Source organism: Dipodascopsis tothii (assembly GCF_038497935.1).
Source record: "Dipodascopsis tothii strain CBS 759.85 unplaced genomic scaffold V1510scaffold_4, whole genome shotgun sequence".
Lineage (NCBI taxonomy): Eukaryota > Fungi > Ascomycota > Lipomycetes > Lipomycetales > Lipomycetaceae > Neoaidaea > Neoaidaea tothii.
The window spans coordinates 8,591-21,926 of NW_027117988.1; the positions used below are offsets into that span (position 1 = coordinate 8,591).

The 13,336-nt window shown below is 69.7% G+C and overlaps 7 protein-coding genes and 1 non-coding gene across 8 annotated transcripts; 4 read left to right on the top strand and 4 right to left on the bottom strand.

The window, feature by feature from the left end:
• Positions 1–550, top strand: V1510DRAFT_428307 (translation initiation factor SUI1). Its single transcript, XM_066935261.1, has 2 exons — positions 1–181; positions 227–550. The coding sequence occupies exons 1-2, from the start codon at positions 148–150 to the stop codon at positions 526–528; spliced, it is 336 nt and encodes a 111-aa protein (XP_066790829.1). The 5' UTR covers positions 1–147; the 3' UTR covers positions 529–550.
• Positions 551–650: 100 nt separating this feature from the next.
• Positions 651–3,588, bottom strand: V1510DRAFT_270823 (major facilitator superfamily domain-containing protein). Its single transcript, XM_066930587.1, has 2 exons — positions 3,357–3,588; positions 651–2,987 (listed from the first exon to the last, which is right to left on the bottom strand). The coding sequence occupies exons 1-2, from the start codon at positions 3,522–3,524 to the stop codon at positions 792–794; spliced, it is 2,364 nt and encodes a 787-aa protein (XP_066790830.1). The 5' UTR covers positions 3,525–3,588; the 3' UTR covers positions 651–791.
• A 989-nt stretch (positions 3,589–4,577) lies between these two features.
• Positions 4,578–4,660, top strand: V1510DRAFT_t21. The gene has a single exon. It is a non-coding gene; the product is annotated as a tRNA-Leu (tRNA).
• Positions 4,661–4,729: 69 nt separating this feature from the next.
• V1510DRAFT_401152 (Pex12 amino terminal region-domain-containing protein) lies at positions 4,730–5,717 on the top strand (the record flags this gene model as incomplete). The annotated part of the gene is made up of 3 exons (XM_066932010.1): positions 4,730–4,790; positions 4,820–5,628; positions 5,658–5,717. The coding sequence occupies 3 exons, from the start codon at positions 4,730–4,732 to the stop codon at positions 5,715–5,717; spliced, it is 930 nt and encodes a 309-aa protein (XP_066790831.1).
• Positions 5,718–5,754: 37 nt separating this feature from the next.
• Positions 5,755–8,000, bottom strand: V1510DRAFT_360601 (uncharacterized protein; the record flags this gene model as incomplete). The annotated part of the gene is made up of 2 exons (XM_066931029.1): positions 5,755–7,587; positions 7,617–8,000. 2 exons carry the CDS (start codon positions 7,998–8,000, stop codon positions 5,755–5,757), a joined length of 2,217 nt encoding a protein of 738 aa, XP_066790832.1.
• Positions 8,001–8,922: 922 nt separating this feature from the next.
• Positions 8,923–10,806, bottom strand: V1510DRAFT_401154 (uncharacterized protein; the record flags this gene model as incomplete). Its single annotated transcript, XM_066932011.1, has 1 exon — positions 8,923–10,806. The coding sequence occupies one exon, from the start codon at positions 10,804–10,806 to the stop codon at positions 8,923–8,925; it is 1,884 nt and encodes a 627-aa protein (XP_066790833.1).
• A 303-nt stretch (positions 10,807–11,109) lies between these two features.
• V1510DRAFT_411183 (uncharacterized protein) lies at positions 11,110–12,373 on the top strand. The gene is made up of 2 exons (XM_066932847.1): positions 11,110–11,149; positions 11,276–12,373. The coding sequence occupies exons 1-2, from the start codon at positions 11,131–11,133 to the stop codon at positions 12,337–12,339; spliced, it is 1,083 nt and encodes a 360-aa protein (XP_066790834.1). The 5' UTR covers positions 11,110–11,130; the 3' UTR covers positions 12,340–12,373.
• V1510DRAFT_411186 (regulatory subunit of cyclin-dependent kinase) lies at positions 12,223–13,191 on the bottom strand. The gene is made up of 5 exons (XM_066932848.1): positions 12,870–13,191; positions 12,803–12,829; positions 12,560–12,708; positions 12,499–12,526; positions 12,223–12,464 (listed from the first exon to the last, which is right to left on the bottom strand). The coding sequence occupies exons 1-5, from the start codon at positions 12,962–12,964 to the stop codon at positions 12,449–12,451; spliced, it is 315 nt and encodes a 104-aa protein (XP_066790835.1). The 5' UTR covers positions 12,965–13,191; the 3' UTR covers positions 12,223–12,448.
• Positions 13,192–13,336: the final 145 nt, after the last annotated feature.

Sequence of the window (13,336 nt, forward strand, 5' to 3'; positions counted from 1 at the left end):
CTTCTTCTTTTTCTCTTCTCCTTAAAACCTCGCAAGCCCCGTCCAAAGCACCAGCTCAGCGTCCGGTCGAATCTTTAGTATTCAGGCCCATCTTCGTCTCGAAGATCACACACACCTAGTCCGTCACCGCGTTTCTTTACCTAGTATATGTCTACGTCCATCGAGAATCTCAAGACTTTTGGTAAGATTTTTTTCCGCCCGCCGCGTCGACCGCGCTGACCGCCAGATCCTTTCGCCGACACTGGTGACGACGACATCAGTCAGCCGACCAACTACATCCACATCCGTATCCAACAGCGTAACGGACGTAAGACCCTGACCACGGTCCAGGGCCTTCCTCAGGAGTATGACCAGAAGCGCATTCTCCGCGCCTTGAAGAAGGACTTTGCGTGCAACGGTACCATTGTTAAGGATGACGAGCTCGGAGAGGTTATCCAGCTCCAGGGCGACCAGCGCGTGAAGGTGATGGAGTTCCTTTCGTCGCAGCTCAACATCCTGAAGAAGAACATCAAGATCCACGGATTTTAGGTCTGCCCCGCGACGGCCCAGCCGGCGCCCCGCGCCGCCGCCGGGCCTCGCCGCGCAGACGCGATGTTCGCTGGCCAGCAGCTGTGTGTGGCGGCGGGCCGCCTGCCTGGCTCGGCGCCTGCCGCCGCCGTGGCCGTTAGACTTGTATCATTAAGGGTTGGTTGGTTATAAATACTTTATAATTACATGCTCCTACTGGTCTTTTTAAATGCGTCTATGAATGTAAACCAAACGTCCGTGCCATGCGATTCGTGTCCCTCTGCTCAGCGCAGGAAGCTGCTCGACGCCGACTCGTTGGCGTCGAAGTCGTCGTCGTCGCGCGCCTCGGAGCCGGCCCGCGAGCCGGCCGCGGACGGCGCGCGCCCGCCGATGATGATGGCCTCGCTGCCGACCATCATCAGCGCGCTGTTCTCGAGCGACGAGCGCACCGAGGCCTTGTGCTGGCGCCGCACGACGTCCTCGACCGCCTCTTCGCTCGAGTCCATGTCCTGCAGCGAGAGCTCGGCCAGGTTGTAGTTTTTCATGCCGAGGGCGGCGACGAACGCGCACGCGGCGACCGCGAGCGCGGCCCAGACAAGGACCGACATGACGTGCTCGTACGCGTCGACGAGCTTGGCCCGCAGCTCGGGCTGCTGCTCGAACGCGTGCCGCGCAAACTCGATGTCGCCGTAGATCTGGTCGAGCATGTCCTGGGCCGTGTCGGGCAGGTTGCGGCGCAGCGCGGCCGGCAGCAGCGACGTCCACAGCGCGCCCGAGATGGCCGCGCCGATGGCCGAGCCGACCGAGAACACGGTCAGGAACAGGGCCGTGACCGGGGCGATGTCCTGGTGGGTCGCAAAGGCGCGCGCGCCGGGCGCACTGTTGGCGTCCGTCACGGGCACGACCGTGCATGCGGCCTGGACGCCAAGCTGGGTCGGCACCGAGATCAGGCCGCCGCCCACGCCGGCCAGGACCTGCGAGAACGCGAGCTGCAGGAGCGAGGCCGTGCCCGAGCCGCGCGTGACGTGCATCGTGATGATGCCGCCGATGTAGACCGGCACGCCCACGAGCACCCACGGCTTGTACTTGGACGAGTACTTGATGACGAGCGAGACCAGGATGGCCGACACCGTCGACGAGAACGAAAAGGCCTGGACGACGCGGCCGGCCGACGCGGTGGTGACGTCCGGCGCGCGCGACACGATCAGGAACGAGAAGAAGTACGGCTGGAAGATGTTGAAGGCCATGTCGTAGAAGAGGATGAGAATGCAGCCGCACGCGATCGTGCGGTTGCGCAGCACGCGCAGGTTGAGCAGCGGCCGCGGCGCCAGCGCCGGCTGCGATTCCCAGAAGAAGAAGAAGCCGGTGAGGACGACACCGGCGACGAGCATGCCCACGATTGGCGGCGAGCCAAACTGGGCACCGCCGGCGAGCGGCGTGTGCGAGATGGTGAGTGGGATCAGGATAAGCGCAAATCCGGCGGCAAAGAGCAGCATGCCCACCACGTCGAGCTCGAAAAAGACGGCCTTGGCGCGCGACCACGGGTCGCAGACGCCCTGCCAGGGGTACTCCGGCAGCACGCCGAGCTTGGCCGCGCGCCGCTGGTTGAACCAGAGCGTGGCCAGCAGCGGCGAGCACGCCACCGGCACGAGAAAGATAAAGATGCCGTAACCCCAGCGCCACGAGAAGTTGAGCGTGACCACGTTGGCGATGCCCGGGCCCAGCCAGACCGTGGCCAGAAAGGGCAGGTCGGGCAGGACCGAGAACAGCGCGCGGTTGAGCAGGTCGGTCGTGTCGGCGACGAAGATCTGCTGCAGCGTCAGCAGGCCGGTCGTGCCCGACGCCGAGAAGATCTGGGACGAGATGTACGCGCCCACCGAGCCCGAGAACGCCATCTGCACAAAGCCAAGCGTGTACAGGCTGAGCGCGAACATGAACGCCTCCATGCGGCCGAACGTGTTGGCGATCTTGGCGATCGGCGCCTTGACGACGGCAAACAGGATGCCCTGGACGACCTGGACGGTCGCGAGCAGCGAGTGCAGGTGGAACTCGGACGTGGCGAACGGCGTCAGGATCGACGTCGTCTGCGTTGCCAGCGACATCATGAACGCCAGCGACAGCAGGCCGATGTAGGCCGTGTAGAGGGCCCTGCGCGTCCACGTGTGCGACAGCACCGCCAGGCGCTGCACGCCGGCCTGCGTGCTGATGTCCGCGGCCGAGCCGAGCGAGCGCTGGTCGTCGAGCTCGAGATCGAGGTCGTCGTCCGAGTACACGGTCGACGGCGGCGACACCCGGTCCGTCGTGTACGTACTCGACGCGGCCGACGAGAAGAGCTTGGCCGCTGGCAGCGAGCCCGCGAGCGTGCGTCCCGACGCCGGCGACTGCGACAGCCCGACGCCGTCGTTCTCGCCGCCGCCTACGGGCGACAGCGGGTGATCCGCGATCGGGTCAAGCTGGTTTGCTCGCGGCGACCACATGATCTCTGCGCTTGTCAGTCCATGTCTCTGCCGCAGCGTGGCCGCGCCGGCGGCGGACGCGGTGGTGGCCACGGCGGCGGCGGCGCCTGCGGGCGTTGAGCTGCGGACGGGCGCGACGGGGGCGACGGTGGTGCCGGCGCCTGCGGAGCCGGCGGATGCGCCAGACGCGGCCCGACTGCCTGAGCGGACGCCCGCGGCCGGGCGGCCGCCGTCGTGAGCGGTGCGGACGGGGGGGCTCGCACCGCCACCCCAGCCGCTGCGACCGCCGCTGTGGTCGTGGCGGTCGCCGTCCGGCTGGTCACCGCGTTCGGGCCCTCCGTGCGCCCCCGGCGCGCCGGGCCACGTCTCTTGAGCCCACGCTGGCATACTTACTCTTTGGCTGGTCTTACTGTCGCGGACGAGCAACAGAGACCTGGAAGATCGCCAATTGTGTAGCCTGGCGGCCGTGGTCCAGCCAGTCTGATCTTGGCGTGGTGTCGCGAGTTCGCGCAAAATGCCTCTGTCCCGATTGCGACCGGCCGGGTCTGAGGCTTTGCCCATTTAGTGGGTGGATGCCGTGACCGGTGTGTTGGCTCGGCGCAGGTGACCTGCGCCACGCCTGGGCGCTGGACGCCGGCCAGATTGCCCACACGGTCACCCCAACCGCGCGACCGCCCGCTCCAGACCGGGCCGATTCGCGGCCGGCCGCGGCGGGCCGGGCTGCTGGATCCGTTCAGGCACGTACCAGGGCAACGGTTCCGCGGACTGTGTATAGTTGCCCGGCCGCGGCGTAGCGCCGGCTGACCTCAGGGGTCGCTACGTACGCGGCGCGGCGCCTGCGTGCGGACCCAGTGCGCGGGGTCGCCTGCAGCGAGCGCGGTCGCGCCGGTGCCGGGCGGCCGCCGGGGCCTGACGCGGCTCGACGCACGCCTGCGTAGTGGCGCAGACGCGCGCCGGCGCCAACGGTGCGCTACAGCTGCGCTGGCAGCGCGCTGAGCTGGCGACCCAATGGCGGGCGGCCTGTTCGTAATCGACGCCGGTGGAGCTGGCGACGGACGGTCGTGCGAGCGGCTGCGAGCCGCCGTCCGCCGTTGCGGCGAACAGGACGCTACTGGGGAGGCACGTGCGGCTGGGACGCTGGACGCCCCGCTGACAGGCACCGCCACGGCGTGGCGCGGCGAGCCGCGACAGCGCCTCTGGGGCGTAGCAGACGCGCCGGGCCGCTGCCGCCGCTGCGACGCGGCCGCGCCGGAGCCGAGCCGCTGAGCGTGCGGCGCAGTCACGTGCTCCGAACCGGCCTAGAACCGGCCCAGAATCGGCCTAGAAGAGGTCCGCGAGCGTGGCAAGAACCCGCCAGCGCCGCCTGCGTGTGCGCCTGTGGCTTGCTGCGCCCGAGTCGCGAGTCTCGTGGCACCGCTCGCTTGCGGCGGCTCCCGTGGCCTCAGTCCTCGACCGCTCGGGCTCATCCGCGCTGATCCACGACCGCACCGTGCACGGCCGCCGTCAGGCCCCGATCCGGCCTCCGAGTCACCCGCGGCCCCAGTGCCGGCCGAGCACCCACGGCCTCTCAGTGATCCGCCTCTTAAGCGCTCCTGCCGCTCTGCTCTCAACGGAGGCAATCTGGCCGAGTTGGTCTAAGGCGTGAGATTAAGGTTCTCATCTCTTCGGAGGCCTGGGTTCGAATCCCAGGGTTGTCATTTTTGGTGCGGCGCGCTATGGGTTACCCGGCATCCATCTCTTCCCCGCGCGCCGCTCTCCTCTCCCCCATGGCCTCCGACGCAGCCGGCCCGCGCCGCCTGTTCTCGTACGCGGACTCGCCCGACATAAGTACGTGCCTCCCGATCCCGCTGACCCAGTCCGCGCGTCCAACAAGGATGCCGGCGTCCAGGCGACCCTCCGCGACCATCTCGCAACCGTCCTCCGCAACGTCTACGGCGCCCGATTCATCCACCAGTATGCCGCCGAGATCGCCACGGCCACCGCCGTCACGTACCACTCGCTGACCACGGTGATGGGCTCGCGCACGCTCGGCGAGGAGTACTGCGACATCGTGCGGATCGACGCGCACCAGCGCGGCCTGCCCGGGCTGGGCCGGCGCGCTGGCATGGTCGCCGCTCACACGCTGCTGCCGTACGTCCTCGCCCGCAGCATGCCGGCCATCCGGCGGCGGCTGCAGGCGCGGCTGGAGGCCGCGCTCGAGACCAGCTCTGGCTGGCGCCAGCGCCTGCAGGCCCACGTTCTCCACAACCTCGGCACGTTGACCGCGGCCGAGAACATCTACCTGAGCCACCTGGCCGTGTTCTACGTCTTTGGCGCGTACTTTCACCTGTCCAAGCGCGTCTTTGGCGTGCGCTACATCTTCCCGCGGCGGCTGCCGGCCGGCGAGCGGCCGGGGTACGAGATCCTGGGCATTCTGCTGGGCGTCCAGCTGGCCGTGCGGCTCTACCGGCAGATGCGAGCCCTGGTCCCCGCGGAGGCGTCGGCGCCGGCGCCGGCGCCGCCGCGGCCGCAGATCGACCTCGAGGACAGCAGCCAGCTGACGTTCATCGTCGGCGAGGCGTCGCGCAAGTGCACGCTCTGCCTGTCGTTCATGAAGGACCCGGCCGTGACGCCGTGCGGCCATCTGTTTTGCTGGACGTGCATCTCCGAGTGGTGCAGCGAAAAGGTACGTTTGCGCCGGGCGCGCTGACCCAGGCCGAGTGCCCGCTCTGTCGGCGCGGGGCCAAGGAGCAGAACATCCTGCCGATCCGGTGACGGTGTACTTAGACTCTATTTACAATGTTTCAGTGCCTCACAGCCGGAACACCTGCTTTTTCTTGCCCTTCTTGCCGCCGCTCTCGACGGCGGCCTCCCACGGGCTCTGGGGCGCCGAGCTCGCCGACGCGGCCACGGCCGAGGCCCAGCCGGACGCGGGCGCGGCCGGCGCCGGCGCGGGCGTGCGCCGTTTGGGGGCCGACGGCAGCGCCGGGAACTCGCTCAGGTTCGTCCGCGGCGGCGCGGCCGGGCCGCGGTGGCTGCTGGCCGACGACGGCCGCGACGAGTCCGCGAAGCTGATCTTGGACGACTGCGCGGTGCCGGCCGCGGCCGACTGCGACGCGGGCACCCACGACGTGGACGCCAGCAGCGACGACGACGACGGGAAGGCCGAGCCGACGTGGAGCGCGGCCACGGACGACGCCAGCGAGCCGCCGCCGGCGGCGGCCGGCGGCGGCGACATCGGGATCGCGCGCCGGGCGCCGAGCGTGGCCGGCGCCGGGAAGTTGGACGCGGTCATGCGCGGCACAGCCGACGACTGCGTGCGGCCGCCCCAGGCCGAGGCCACGACCTGCTTGCGCGGCGGCACCTTGGCGCGCGCGGTCGCCGCGCCGGCCGTCGGCAGCTCGGGGTACTCCTCGTTCTTGACCTGCCAGGCCGAGCACGCCTTGAGCAGCGCGTCGTGCTTGGGCGGGTCGGAGGACTCGAACAGCTCGGCCAGCTCGCGGACGACGAGCGTGATCTCGCTCTTGTCGGTCCGGAACAGGTCGTTGTAGCGCGCGATCACGTCCGTGGCCGCCAGCTCGCCGTCCTTGAACTGCGTGTTGATCTGCCGAAACGTCTGGTAGCGGTCCGCGTCGTTGCGGAGCAGCGCCTTTGCGCGCTCGTCCAGCCGGCGGTGCCGGAACAGCTCGAGCTCGCTGGGCGCGGGCGGCCGCGGCGCCCGGCTGTCGTCGACGTCGGCCCACTCCGCGGCCGCGCGCGCCGCCGCCGGCGCCCGCGACGGCCGCGCCGGCGCCGACAGCGCCGCGCCGAACTGGCGGGCCGTGCCCGGCCGCGCCGGCTCGGCCGCCGGCGGGTTCTGCAGCGCCAGCGTGCGCTGGAACGCCAGCTCGTCGCGCGTCAGCGGCCGCGCGGCCGTCGCCCGCACCAGCGTCTCGCGCGGCACGCGCGACCGCGACGACCCCGGCTGCGCCGCGCCCATCAGCATGCTCGGCTCGATCGTCCGCGCCGACCGCGACGACCCGTACACGCTCGCGTGCTCCTCGATCTGGTGCACCTTGAGGTCCACGTCGTTCTCAAACACCACAAACTTCTTCTCCAGGCACGAGTTGACCGGGCACAGGAAGTGGTCGGCCCGGAAATGCGCCTCGAGCGCGTCGTAGTTCTGGAAGTACCGCGCCTCGGACGACGCCGTCAGCGCGCGGTCGCAGATGTGGCACCGCTCGTGCGCCTCGCGGTAGTGCGCGTTCAGCTCGTCCTGCGAGTAGTACCGCGTCCGGCAGAACTTGCAGTCGGGGTGGCCGGTGAAGCCCTCCTCGTCGCCCTCGCGCTCGTGCAGGCTGAGCGCCTTGGCCGTGTACATCTTGAACTCGCGCGTGAACGCCTTGCGGTGGCGCGTGCACAGCGGGCACAGCGACTTGTGGTGGACCTCGGTGACGTGCTTGCGTAGGTCTGCCCAGCTCGTGCACACCCGCCGGCAGTTTTTGGCCGGGCAGTTGAACCGGAGCAGCCCGACGGCCTCGTCGATCACGGCCTGGCTGTCGCTGTCGGCCCCCAGCTTGTCGTCGTGGGCGACCAGGGCCGCCGGCTCAAAGTCCTCGAAGCGCTTGGTGCCGTCGGCCGTGAGAATGATCCGGTCGTTGACGGTCTGTGTCAGCGTGCCCGGCAGCCACTTACTCGGCAGTGCACGCACGCGTTCGTCTTGTAGAGCGCACGCATGCGCAGCGCGCAGACGTGGCACGCGACGTGGTTGCACGGTCCAATGGCGTAGTACTTGATCGGCTCGGCGCAGATGAAGCAGATCTCGGCCTGGGTCAGTGCGGTCTGGGCTCCACCAACCTCGTCTGTGCCGGCCTCGGCGGCGTCGCCGAGCGTGGGGGCGGCCGCGGCCACGGCAGGCTCGCCGCTGCCGGCCTCGGGCTCATCGCGGGGCTTGCCCTTGGCCTCCTTCGGCCGGCCGGCGTTCTTTTTCGGCCGCGGCCGCCGGTTCTTGCCGCCGGCGGGGCCGGCGCCGGCACCGCCGGCGCCGCCGTTCGCGCTACCTGCGTCGGTCTCGGCCATGCCGATGCTGTCTGCGGGCCGTGTGCGGTCGTCCGATGGGCGCTGGAGGGGCAGCTTGGTCAAATGCGGGCAGAAAGCGGGCGCGGGCTCGCGTTTGAGCCACTTGAAACAGCTCTCGAGCTGCACACAACGATAGCCAGCCGCTCAAAGTCGCCGATGCCGTTCGGCCAACGAATATCTGGCCGTATGTTGCGCACTGGGTGCTGTCGGCCGACACTGCGTCGTGCCCGGCGGTTTTGCGTTCGTGGGGTGGTGTTTTACGGTAGTCGACGTTTTTGTCGTTACACGACAAAAACTCGTGATGTCTGCGGCAAATCTACGACCGCGGGGAGAATGTGACAGCTTTTGGCAGTATATACAAGGCGCCGGACAAGTTGCCGGGCCGATGGCCTGGACGCAGACGCGGTCGGGGGGAGGGCGACGCCGCGCGGTGTGCGGCTCGCCGGCATGAGCCGCACGGTGTGCGGCTCAATTCCACAAGCCCCGGCGGCGACCAGGAGGTGGCCGCCTGGTGGCGGGCTGCAAGCACTGGTGCCTGTGGTGCGTGATCTGCTGGGACGCCAGCCGACGGAGCTGCTGCCGGGGGCTCGATCGGAAGATCAGCCGCACACCGTGCGGCTAAGATGCCGAGAGCCTCTACCCCGGCGAGCGTGGCTGCGGGCAGCAGTGTGTGCGGCATCCAGTGAGCGCGCGACTGCGTAGAGGCGGATGGCGACGGGTCGGCGCCGGACGTGACGCGGCCGGTGCGCCGCACGCCGTGCGGCTGGAGCGCCGCACGTTGTGCGGCTGCCGTGCCGCTGCCGTGCCACACTTCATGCGGCTGCCGTGCCACATCCCATGAGCTGCCGTGCCACATCCCATGCAGCTGCCGTGCCACACCCCGTGCGGGTCCCAGCCGCACGGCGTGCGGCGCCGTCGTCCCCTACTCGTCCGCCCGGCGTCCCGCCCGCGGCCACGCCAGCCGCACAGACAGGTCCTCCAGCGACAGCTCCTTGAGGTCGATGTCGTCGTCCAAAAAGTGCAGGTCCGTGATCAGGTTCGGCTGGTCGGCCGGCACAAACGCGGCGTCGAGTTCGGCAAAGAGCGCGACCAGCTCGGCCTCGTGCGCGCGCTCGGCCGGCGTCAGACCGCGCTCGGTGATAGTGATGTTCCGCGGCAGGCCCGCGTCCGGGTCGCCCGTCAGGTGGCGCGCAACCAGGTCCGCCAGCTGGAACACAAAGTAGCCGTCCGCGCGCATGCGCTCGACCAGCTCACTCGCGCGGTCGTAGTCTTTGTAGAAGATGCAGTGGGCAATCGCACGCGCGTAGACAGAGCGCGACGGCGGCACGTTGAGCGCGGTGCGGTGCTGGTCCAGGTAGACCAGGCCGTCGGCATAGTCCGGGCCGTTGAACTGGACGGCGACCATGTTTTCGAGGATGGCGCGTGTCGGCGCCAGGCTGGCCGCCACCAGATGGCGGAACAGCTCGTCCGCGAGCGTCTTCATGCCGTTCGCCGCCGCCGCCGCCACCAGGTAGTGGTACATGGGCACGGACGCCGGCAGGCGGAACGCGCCGCGGTCGAAAAACAGCCGGACGGCGCCCTCGACGTCGTTGCGGTGCACGCATCCGCCCAGCAGCGTCACGAAGCACAGCTCCTCGACGTGGTCGTGGCCGTTGAAGTGGCCGACCGCGTGCAGCACGGCCTTCTCGGTGGCCGAGTACGACCGGCCGACGGCGGCCGAGACCACGTCCAGCGTCGGCTGGCTCAGCCGCACGCCCTTGCGGCGCGCCACAATCATGGTCGCCCACGCGTTGCCGATGTCCTTGTGGCGCGCAAACGCCTCGACCAGCGGCGCCAGCACATGCTCGTCCAGCGGCACGTCGCGCTCGACCAGCAGCCGCAGCGCCTGGCCGCCGAGGAACGGGTCGCCGTGGCGGCCGGCGGCCATCAGCACGTTCAGCAGCGTGCCGTCGTCCGGCAGGACGTTGCCGGACGCCACAGCCGCCTGCCACAGCCACTCGAGCGCGGCGTGGTCGAACGCGGCGGCGGCGGCGGCCAGCACCTGGCCCCACAGCCGCGCCGGCACGACCCCGTGGTCGTCCACAAACATGCGCAGCGTGCGCGTGGCCGCGGCCACGTCGCTGACCGCCAGCATGCCGTAGCAGACGTTTTCGTATGTCCGCGGCAGCACGTACTGGTCGTCGCGCTTGCACTGCAGCAGCGTCGCCAGCGCCAGCTCGTACTCGCGCGCCACCAGGTAGCTCTGGATCACGTACTTCCACTCGATCGGCCTGAGATTGTGGCCCTCGCGCCGGGCCAGCTCGAGCACGCGCGACCGCAGAAAAGGGTCCCGCGATCCGGACAGCACCTTGAACAGTTGCTGGAACGCCTGGGGCGTGATCATCGCATTGGCCTTGAGCTCCTCGACCAGCGCGAGCGCGTCGGCCAGCATCAGGCCGTTGCCGACATGCGCCATGGCCATCAGCACCTCGGCGTAGACCGGCGGCGGCGGGATCTGTCGCGCCGCGCGGATGCCGCTCGCCAGCTTGAACACGCTCTCGATCTGGCCCTTGCGGACGTATGCATGCATACGCGCGGCGACGCTCTCCCACGTCTCGCCGATGTAGGACGTGGAGTCGGCCGCCGCCGGGCCTTGCTGGCCGGCCGTCCGCGCGCCGTCGAGCTGCGCCAGCCCGGGGCTGCTGTAGATGCCCTCGCGCGTGCCGCGCGGCCGCCGGTCACTGCCGTCCGTGTCCGGCCGCCGCGGCGGCCGCGCCGTGCGTGTTCGTGCCTGGCCGGTCCGGCTCTCTCTGGCCGTCGTCGTCATCGCCAGGCCGCGCCCAGCCGTCGCCGGCGCCGGCGCCCGCCATGCCCGCGCCGACGACCGTGCCGGCCACGCAGCCGGCAGCAGTCGCAGTCTCATCGTTGTCTTCGGTCCGCGTGCGAGCGGCCGTGTGCTCTGGAGTCGAGCAGCGGGAGCGGCGGCCAAATTTTGCGTGACGCCGGGTAAGCGCCGCAGGGAATGCGGCTCGGCGCGCCGGCCGGCGCCGCACGCCGTGCGGCTTACTTACCCGGCCCAGTCCGCGCCGAAAGAGTCATCTTGAAATATTTTTTTGCCGGCACCGGCGACGAAGTCTGCAAACACACAACCATGGTCCAGAAGAAAGTTGGTGAGTGCGCCGGGCGCAGCGGGCGCGCGGGCCCGACCACCGCCCGCCCAGCGCCGTACGCCGGGCGCGCGCGCGGCGTGCCCTCCGCCGGCGCAATTGCACAACAAGGAAGTCGCTGACCCCCAGGCGTCCTCGGCGCGACCGGCTCCGTCGGCCAGAAATTCATTCTGCTCCTGAGCGAGCACCCCGACTTTGAGCTCTACAAGCTCGGCGCGTCGTCGCGGTCTGCCGGCAAGAAGTTCGCGGACGCGGTCAAGTGGCGCCAGACCGCCACGATCCCGGCCAAGGCGCAGCCGCTCGTCGTCGTCGAGTGCGTTGCCAGCGAGTTCAAGGACTGCGACGTGGTCTTCTCCGGCCTGGACTCGGACGTGGCGGGCGACGTCGAGAAGGCATTCGCCGAGGCCGGCCTGGTCGTGATCTCGAACGCCAAGAACTACCGGCAGGACCCCCAGGTGCCGCTGGTCGTGCCGCTGGTCAACACGGCCCACCTGGACATGGTCATCGAGCGGCAGGCGGCGGCGACCGCGGCCGGCAAGCCCAAGCCCGGCTACATCGTCTGCATCTCGAACTGCTCGACGGCCGGGCTGGTCGTGCCGCTCGCCGCGCTCCAGGCGAGCTTCGGCCCGCTGGACTCGGTCTTCGTGACGACGATGCAGGCCATCTCGGGCGCAGGCTTCTCGCCCGGCGTCGCCGGCTTCGACATCCTCGACAACGTGATCCCGTACATCTCGGGCGAGGAGGACAAGCTCGAGACCGAGACGCAGAAGATCCTGGGCTCGTACCAGGACGGCGCGTTCGCGCTGCAGTCGGACATCCGCGTGTCGGCGCAGTGCAACCGCGTGGCCGTCTCGGACGGCCACCTGGCGTGCGTCTCGCTCAAGTTCGTGCGCCAGCCGGCGCCGTCGCTGGACGAGGTCAAGGCGTGCCTGGCCGCGTTTGAGTGCGAGCCCCAGCAGCTGGGCTGCTTCTCGGCGCCCAAGCACACCATGTACGTGCTCGAGGAGCCCGACCGGCCGCAGCCGCGCCTGGACCGGTCGCGTGACGACGGCTACGCCGTCTCGGTCGGCCGCGTCCGCCCCGACAACATCCTGGACTACAAGTTCGTCGTGCTCGCGCACAACACCATCATCGGCGCGGCCGGCTCGGGCGTGCTCATCGCTGAGACGCTCCTGGCCAAGGGCGCCCTGTAAGCTAGTGCCGAACTGAATACATTATTGCTCAAAAGACGCCATGTGCTTCGCTGCCGGCGCGCGCCGCTGCGGCGGCCGCCGCTGGCCCGTTCGTCCGTGTCTCGCCCGCCTATTGCCGTGCTCGCCTGCCGTCAGCGCCGCCCGATCTGCGTCACTCACTTGAAGAGCAGGATGTGCGGTTCCGGAGCTGCCTGTCAGCGCCGCCGCCCGCGCCACCTACTGTGTGTCTCGTAGTGCTCCCAGCCGAGGCTCTGCGTGATGCCTAGCCCGCGCCACTCGTCCTCGGCCAGGATGCGCAGAGTGCCGGTCTTGTTGTCGATGTAGTCTCTCGGGATGACCTTGAGCATGCTCTTGGGCAGCGTGACGTGCCTGCGTGTCAGTGGTGCCGGGAGCGCCGCCGGCCGCCGCCGGCCGCCCGCCGCGGCCGCCGCGGCCGCGTGCGGCCGCCGATCCGGCCACGTACCGGTATTCAAATTTGTCGTCCGAGTACCTGCCGTCAGCCATGCGAATCACGCGCCCAGCGCCCATACCGGCTCGAGTAGTGGATGAGCTCCTGGAACTCATCCAGACGCGCCTTTTCGTTCTCGGTCAGCAGTCTGGGCTGTCGGCGGCGTGCGCGCTCCATTTCGTGCGTGCTCTGCTGGGGGATGGGCGGAAAGCGTAGTGAAAGAAAAAAATGTGTGCAAATTGACGCGCGCCGGCCGAAATTTCTAGGCGAAAACGGCCACGCCGACCACGGTGGATGAGCGCGCAGGCCTTCTACGCGCCTGGGAGTGCACAGACCGGGCTGGGACGGGCCGGGGGGATGCGTGGGTGCCGATGCGGCCTGGGGGCGGCGTGTGACGAGCGAACGCGTGCCGAGAGGCGGGCCGGCGGGGGCGGCCGCGGCGGACGTGCGGCGCGGTGCTGCGGCGCGGTGCGGCGCGGCGGGCGGTGCGGCGCGGGGTCCGCGGCGGCGGGCGGCTGACGGTGGCGACGCGTGCGGCGGACGCGCCGC

Excerpts from the sequence above, each read along its gene's own strand:
- V1510DRAFT_428307 (XM_066935261.1), top strand. The coding sequence starts at position 148 with ATGTCTACGTCCATCGAGAATCTCAAGACTTTTG. Across the intron at positions 182-226 it reads CGAGAATCTCAAGACTTTTG|ATCCTTTCGCCGACACTGGT; the intron begins GTAAGATTTTTT and ends GCTGACCGCCAG.
- V1510DRAFT_270823 (XM_066930587.1), bottom strand. The coding sequence starts at position 3,524 with ATGGGCAAAGCCTCAGACCCGGCCGGTCGCAATCGGGACAGAGGCATT. Across the intron at positions 2,988-3,356 it reads ACAGTAAGACCAGCCAAAGA|ATCATGTGGTCGCCGCGAGC; the intron begins GTAAGTATGCCA and ends ACAAGCGCAGAG.
- V1510DRAFT_411186 (XM_066932848.1), bottom strand. The coding sequence starts at position 12,964 with ATGGAGCGCGCACGCCGCCGACAGCCCAGACTGCTGACCGAGAACGAA. Across the intron at positions 12,830-12,869 it reads CTCATCCACTACTCGAGCCG|GTACTCGGACGACAAATTTG; the intron begins GTATGGGCGCTG and ends GGCTGACGGCAG. Across the intron at positions 12,709-12,802 it reads GACGACAAATTTGAATACCG|GCACGTCACGCTGCCCAAGA; the intron begins GTACGTGGCCGG and ends ACTGACACGCAG.